The sequence below is a fragment of the Grammomys surdaster genome, unplaced genomic scaffold, assembly GCF_004785775.1.
Source record: "Grammomys surdaster isolate TR1022 unplaced genomic scaffold, NIH_TR_1.0 126531, whole genome shotgun sequence".
Classification (NCBI taxonomy): domain Eukaryota; kingdom Metazoa; phylum Chordata; class Mammalia; order Rodentia; family Muridae; genus Grammomys; species Grammomys surdaster.
Genome location: NW_021621323.1, coordinates 13,689,712 through 13,697,443, shown reverse-complemented (window position 1 = coordinate 13,697,443; position 7,732 = coordinate 13,689,712). Strand labels below are relative to the sequence as shown.

Genomic DNA, 7,732 nt, shown 5'->3' with positions numbered 1-7,732 from the left:
TCTCTCTCTCTCTCTCTCTCTCTCTCTCTCTCTCTCTCTCTCTCTCTCTCTCTCTTTCTTAGGTGCTGATGGTTTATTTCCAGTAATCAACCACAATGGTAGATTGGTAAAATAAATTGAATATTGATGTGCATTGAACTTTAAGAATTTCCATTTTAAGAGTAATAAGTAATTTGAAAACCAAACTATTACTGTAATACTCACTCTTTTAAAAAAAAATCAGGTATTGTTGGTTGGTTATATTGTACCTAAAATAATGTCTTTATTTGGTAGCATGGAATCTGGCTTCTTATTTGTTATTGTCAGTCTTTGAGTCCCAAACCTCTTCTCTCCCTTACTTACATGGGGAGGGGGGCAGCAGCAGAAGGCAATGCTGTGTTTTTTGACCAATTTATAGTAGAGATTTAAAAATAATTAAATTTGAATGGAGTTTAATCTTTTTAATTCCTCTAAGTAACTCTTGGTAGATCAAGAACTAGCTATAGTATTTAACAAAAAAACCAAAGTGTTTGTTTTCCATATCTGTCTAATTTTATATTCTAGGGTGTTTAGTAGACTATTACACTAAAAAGTTCAAAATGTTTACAATGACATGTACTACTTCCTCAAAAGGAGGCTATTTTAAAACACTAAGAAGAAGAAGAAAAAAGGGTCCACTGCTCAAAACAGTTATGGGGATTACACATAAGAAGTTTGGAATCATAACTTAAACAAAAGTATTCCAATTTTTTTGTAAAATATGGTTAGAAATTTCACTTAAAAGAAAACACGTGAAGATTTACATATAATCATAATATTACCATACTATAAATAAAACTTGAGGGCAAAAAACAATTCAGAAAGTATCATACTTTAAATTCTTTAAGAAATGTGTACTATAGTTCATTAAATTCTTACATCCCAAGGAAGACTTTAGGAATGCTGAAGAGTATTGTTCAGAGTCTGGTTTTAACTTTTAAGTAGTGATAAGCAGGCAGTGTTGAATACACTCTAGAAAGGGCATTGGAAGGACAGCTGAGAGGATGCTCTGGCTGGGAACTTTTCTTCATTTACATCATTACTTGAGTGTACAGATCCATCTGTGTATGTGTGTGACTCGGACTTCCACAACCATTACCTTAAGTGCATTGATATGTGAAGAAAGGCATTTATTTCAAAGGCCAGCCAGTTAATCTTAGCAGATTGAAACTTTCAAATAAGCAGCTGGCCTCGCGTCTTTTTAAAAGATGGCTGTAAAGACTGTGTGTGATCAGTAAGGAAGTGGCCAGCATATTCTAGTCAGTTAGCAAACTGTTGCTACTCCCTATTTTAAAACAGTAGTTTTCTATGCTGAATTCAACCCCACTTCGCTGGCTCATTGGCGTAGCTGGAACCATGTTGGAAAAAGCAATGTTATTCACAAGTTGAAACAAAGGGCACCTCCTCTGTAAGCTAAGCATCCACTAAAGCAACTGGACAAAGCTGTGACTTTTCACATCTCTTTTTACCTCTTGATCTGGATACATAATATTGATTCACTCACCCTGAATGAATAGGACTGGAAGAAAGAGCCACGTTGTCTAAGTTCTCAGTGCCCCAGCTCAGACGATAAGAATTCCTTTCTGCCTCCTTGGCGAGCGCTGACACCTACACACAAAGAACAATGGATTTAATGAAAAACGATGCTTCAAAATTCAAGTAAAATATAAAGAATTCTGAAAAAGCATAAAACAAAAGGGGCTATGACTTAGAAGATTTTTAATTTAAAAAAACTTAAGAAATAAATCTGAAATCAACCTCTCCTAGTGCATTTCCTTTTAACTCAGACAATAGCAGAGTACTGTGAATGCCACTGTTTGTCTATTTCCTTATATTCAATCCATCAAGAGTAATAAAATTATCCCTAAAATTAAAAGGTTCCAGAGTAAAGTTTAAGCCCTTTCTCACAGCTACCTTCAATATTGCAACAAAATATACTTTACAACACACCATTCATTTTATAAACAGATGCTGCTTCATTTTTTCTCATAACAGAGATATTATTTACAGAACACAAATCTTTACATAAAAGCTCCAGAGAGGAACTCGTAATGGCTGAAAAAAGAAACACTATACTATTTCAGGGAGAAAAAAAAAAGCTAAGTGTAAAATCTGGTGACCATCTCTCATGCTCTGGGACACCCTCCAATCTCTCAAACTAATTTTCTTGTTGTCATTAAGAGAGAATTTAGGTCTTTACTGGTCTTTCATTTTGCTTTCTTCTCTTGACCCCACCCCCCACCCCCAACCAGTTTCCAGCCAGATATTTGTAATGTTAGGATATATGAAAAAGCTGTCCAGAAAGCAGAGGCAAAGGCAGAAATTCATGTACCTGGTGGCTGGGGATCACAACCGTGTCGTCAATCATGGCACTGTCCCTCAGGTACGATGCATGGCTCAGAGTGTGAGACCTGTCGGAACTGAAGGACCGGAGGCTGGTAGGTTGGCAGGAGGTCATGGTCATGTACCAACAGCGGTGGAGGGTTGGGAAGGTGAAATGAGCCGAGCAGGAGAATGAAAAAAGCCTCCTATTAGCTAACAGTGCAACTTCCAGGGGACACGGGTCTCAGAGTGGCCCTACCCAGGTCTCTGCCCAGCAGCTAAAATGCATCCTCAGACTGTGCTTAACACTGAACGGCAAGGGCACAAGGGAATCCGCAAGTTACATTCGATACTCCTAATCTGATTCCTGTTCTTTCCAGAAATGTTTGAAACTAGCAACTGTCACTTATTTCCCAGTGGGAAAAATTTTTTTAAGCAGGCAATAGTTCTTAAATCTGTGTTAAATAATGTCCCTGCAGCCATGGGAAAATATTTACTGGAACGTAAACTACTCAGAGAGCAAAAGCAAAATGAAAAGGCAGGATTTGTTTTTTGTTTTTTGCTTTCTCTTCATTTTCTATTCTCTTCTCTTGCCACTTTCTCTTACTTTCCACATTGTCAATAGCTGAGTGTCAGCATCCTCCCCTGGAAGGTACAGACAGAGAGAAATGAACTGTGGCCAAATGCGTGTTTCCTGTGGAAGTAGAGTCCCTCCTGTTTATCTTGGATGAGCACAACAGTGTCCCTTTTGCACGCCCTGTGTGTCCTGTAGGAATCCCTAAAAAGTGTTGGTTGCCATGGAGATGAGAAGCAAGAGCAGGACAGAACATACCAACACAAGGGCAATTTGCCAAAGGATGTTGACCAAAAGTGATGTGGGGCTTCAAAAAGCAATCAGAGCCTTGCGATTCAGTGCTTTATATTTTTGATAAATCTGATTTTTGTTACTCCAAATTATAGACTCAAATGAAACAGAAAAAACCATTGTCCTTTGCATAACTTATTGCTTCTAATCAATCTGTACAGTCAAATGGCATTATGTTGGTATAACTAGTTTTGTTTTTCTGGGACAGAGTCTTAATCTGTCACCTAGACTGGTCTGGAATTCACTATGTAGCGCAGGTTGGCCTTAAACACTTGATTTTCCTGCCTCCATCTTCTGGGGTCTTTCTCAACTTGTTTTGATTTAGAGGAGGTAGAGGGAGTTATTAATTTTTGTCTTGCCTAAATGGCTAACAGGGAGAAAGAAACAAAGTAGCATACAGCCACAAAAGAGAAGGTTAGATATTAGAGTACAAAGACAGAGGGAGGGAACTGAACAAGACCACGGTCTGAGTGTTCACGTCTTTATCAATCTAGCGTAGCTGTCTCTGCTGCCTGCCATCTGAAATGCTAATGGGTCAGTGAATCAAGCTCATGTGTTCTAACTGTTCTTTTCTCCTCTAATGACTTCACAGAATCTACTTAAATGAAGTAAATACGGCTGAGATACTATTCTAACAGCAGAGACATAATTCCCTCTGATGAAATAATGACAAGAATAAACTTTTCAAAGAAGTTTAAATCTCTGCATTATAAATTGCACACATTTGGCAGGAAACATTACAGACAAATTTAAATGCGTTACAGCAGAGTTTCCATTTACAAGACATTACTTCGGGAAGGCTTCCTGTTTGGTTAATGCACTGAGAATAACATGCTCAAGGAAATTAAAATGTACTGGTTCACTTGGAGAATCCACAGCTATAGATACAAAGAAGGATTCAATTCATATTTTCTTTCTATCGTACACCTGTCTTACAGATTTGAATGAGTATAACAATTACTAGCTTAGGAAACTATAATACCTGTTAGACATTCAACTTGTAGAGTTTGAAGCCCCACTGAACAAGTAAATATACAACATTTTCAGTGTGGTTGAAGAAGCGACTGTGGTTTGTTGTTACTTGGAGTTTTCCTATTCGGATTTGGATAGTTGTAAGCAATAATAATAAATGGATTAAAATCCAACTGACTGTACTTTGGCTGTGGTTTTGCTCTATATGCATTAAAATGTATGTGTTTTAATCCTTCTGTATTTATGCTTATTTTAGGCACTCGAACGTTGTTTTCTGTCTTTTCCCAGTATTGATAGGCTGTTTAGTTTATGGGAGGATCATGCTCCTGTATTGTCAGCCACAAGGTGGCGCTGTAGGAGTTAGAGTCAGGGCTGGTTCTTAACAGATACCTCTTCTAACTCTAGCAGTTACTACTTTAGCACAAAGGGAGTGTGGGGGGGGCTAATTTGAGGAAAAATCTATAATTCTAGAATATAAGCAGCATTTGCCAATGCACATCTGTGCCCACGCGCAACCACACGCACACATACACACACACAGTGAGCAGTGAGCAGTGATGAGCAAGGAGCAGGGAAATGCAAATGTGCCCAGGAAGAGCATGGTTTCATGCCGTGTGATACCTACCTGGGAATGGTACTATTGACAGCACACCAAATAAAGAAATAATGAGAGAGGAAAATGGTTACTAAAAACGTGATGTACCAAACTGCTCAAGCAAAACTGGAAGAGTAATTAATAAACCATGAAGATGAGATGCGGCCTGTAGACCTATCTGGGGGCTTGTGTATACATGCGGTGGTCAAGAAGTGCACATGGGAATCCAAGAACAGAGCATGCAATGTTTGTTTTATGCTACTGTCTTTGTATGCTGATAAGTCTCAAACCATTCAGCGCCCCCTCCCCCCCAAACACACACTCTCTGGAAAGTGTGTTCTAACTCTCAACTTTAGATTGAATATAGAAAACATGAGTGAATCAGGCATTTGGAAAAAATAATTAGAAACTGATGAAAATGAAGCGTTCCTTGGCTGAGCTTAACCAGGCTATTCATAGATTAATGTGAGCTCATGCAAAGCTATAAATAACTTCTTATGCTGAAACATAGCGTGGACACTGTCTCTGATTCTGTGGCCTGTCTATAGATCCCATTCCCCTAACTGAGCCGCCTTGTCTGGCCTCAGTGGGAAAGGATGAGGCTAGTCCTGCAGCACCTTGAGGAGACACGGTGGGGTGATACCCAGGGGGGCCTCCTCCTTCTCAGCAGGGAAAGGGAAGAGGTATGGGGGAGGGGAGCTGTGTTAAGGGGATACAGGGGCCTGTGATCAGGCTGTAAAGTCAATAAATAAATTAATAAAAATTATTTAAAGTAGAAAAAAGAATCTTGGATTACAAATCCAAATCTCTCAGTGGATAAGAACTTCATGTATAGAGCACAGGTTCTGTAGCCTCTCCTCCACACTTCCCAATGGCTCCTCCTTCCTTACCTGGACCCTAAGGGCTACCCTCTATATAAGCCACCAATACCAAGGAGTCACAAAACCTCTTCTTCAACTGCCCCATAAAACTCACCAACGAATCCCACTACCCAAGGTCTCAAAATTGTCACTGTGGCATTCTTTCTACAACTAGGCCCAGAGTTAGAGTTCAATACTGTCATAACCACCAGCAAACGGTATGCTGCAGCTATGTTGTCTAGCCCCTTGGCCCCTCTCCAGAAGAACGATTGTCTGTGTCACAGAAGAGGGATTCTGGTAAAATACAGGTGTGCTTCCCCTCCATCCCCAGCCCAGCCCACTGCACCACTGTGTAGTCCCACCAACACAAGCCTCTGCTAATCACGCTGTGAGGGCTTCAGTGTTCTCTGTCTTCCCCAGCACCATTGCTTAGCCGTCCACCTGGTTTGGGTCACTGCCTGCCAGGAAGCTTGAGTCTCTGGCCTGCATTGGTGCTCAGAGTCCTTCTGCCCTGGCCTTTCAAGGTCTCTGTTAGGCTATGAATTTATCGAACATATTTTAATCATGTTGGTAACATGATTAAACATAATAGAATGCCCAGTTCAAGAATGAACTTACAGAGTAAAAGAGAAAAAAAGTACAGAAAAGGAAAATACGAGAACTGGGATCCAGAGTCTCAAGGGAAAAGCCCCCAAATAAGTCGCCTTCAGAGATTATTTGTGTAGAATTGATGACTCTTCCTTAAATGATAAATATGTGGGAAGTTCATAAAGTGGCTGACAAGAGTCAGCTTTGCACGCTGATCATGAGACTGATGATGGGAAGACATTACAGTTACATGGACAAGCACACATGTGGCCCAGCTTAGCAGCCATACTTCTGAAGAGGCACCCAGAATATTCTCAGTCATCTTCCTGCTAAGAGGAACAAGCACCAGGTATACTAGTTAGGAATAACCAAGATAACATTGACTCAGTTCAGAATATTAGCAAGGCTCCTCAGATTTGTCAATAAAGTGGGATCCTTACAGATTCGGGTCACCTCTTAAGATCCTGTCCTCCCTTTTTTTTTTTTTTAATGAAGAAGTTATTTCCAGGGCAATTTTCCTTTGCGCTTCTTTTCTGTTGTTCTTCATAACATATTTTTGTGCACACAGAAATGACACCACTAAGAGTTAAATTAGAATCAGAGGTATCTGGAGATGCTAACCACATCTGCCAGGAAAAACTGTCCTTAGCATTTCCCTACAGAGCAAACTGGCAGCAATTAAACATATCACTTTGAAAAGCTGGGGCTCCTTTTTATCTTTGCTCAATCTTGCTTTGTAGTAGATGAATGGTTATGCTATATTATTTGATATCTCTGAACTAGTCTCCTGTTCTTCCAAATGGGAACTACTTAACATGTCAGAGGAATGAACGAGATGACACGCTGACAAGCAAGTGCTTGCTAACTGGTGTCTACATTCTCTATCACCATAAAAATATGTGGTAAGCCAGGCATAGTGATACGTGCCTACAGTGCACGCGCAATACTCAGGTGGCTGAGACAGGGGTATCGGAAGTTTGAGGCTCATCTGAAAAAGTTTCATGCCATTCTCTGGGCTACATAGTGAGACGTTATCTCCAAAAACCAAAAGAGAAAGAGGAAACAGAAAAAAGAAAATGCTTAAAAGATGGGTTGTGCATACTTGTGAAATGTCATGTAAGTTTGGTGAGTACCTGTCAGATCTTCCTCCCTCCAGACTGTACCGAAGGTAGTTCATGCCATCCAGGAACTGACTGCTCGGCAGGGAGTCATCACCGAGCTCCTTAAGATCTTCTGGCCTGAGGTATTCTCCCCCGTCCCCTGTCACCGTGTCATCACCTGGAGGTAGTCAGATGACAGTGAAGGAAGACACTTGTTCACTTTACTATCAACAACAACATATGCTCATAGTGACAAAGTGCATTCACACAACACCTTGGATGACAGCAAAGCACTGGACATCAGGAAGACACAGGATCTAAGCACATGTCCTGATTCTCCTGAGTTTCCAGTTCTGTCCCCAGTCTGACACAGTCTGACACAATCTTTCCTAGCCTTTTCCCTATTACTTTG

The 7,732-nt window shown here is 40.4% G+C and overlaps 1 protein-coding gene across 2 annotated transcripts in view; it reads right to left on the bottom strand.

Annotated features, from left to right (window-relative positions):
• Ank2 (ankyrin 2) overlaps positions 1-7,732 on the bottom strand; it is a 567,056-nt gene that overhangs the window by 52,978 nt on the left and 506,346 nt on the right. The window contains exons 24-27 of one of the 2 annotated variants that reach the window (XM_028760361.1): positions 7,354-7,498; positions 4,803-4,814; positions 2,351-2,438; positions 1,523-1,626 (exon numbers count right to left, since the gene is read on the bottom strand). In XM_028760361.1, the coding sequence (XP_028616194.1) occupies positions 1,523-1,626; positions 2,351-2,438; positions 4,803-4,814; positions 7,354-7,498 (349 nt within the window). Of the gene's footprint in view, positions 1-1,522; positions 1,627-2,350; positions 2,454-4,802; positions 4,815-7,353; positions 7,499-7,732 lie in introns of both variants that reach the window. The other variant, XM_028760362.1, reaches the window with a different exon arrangement.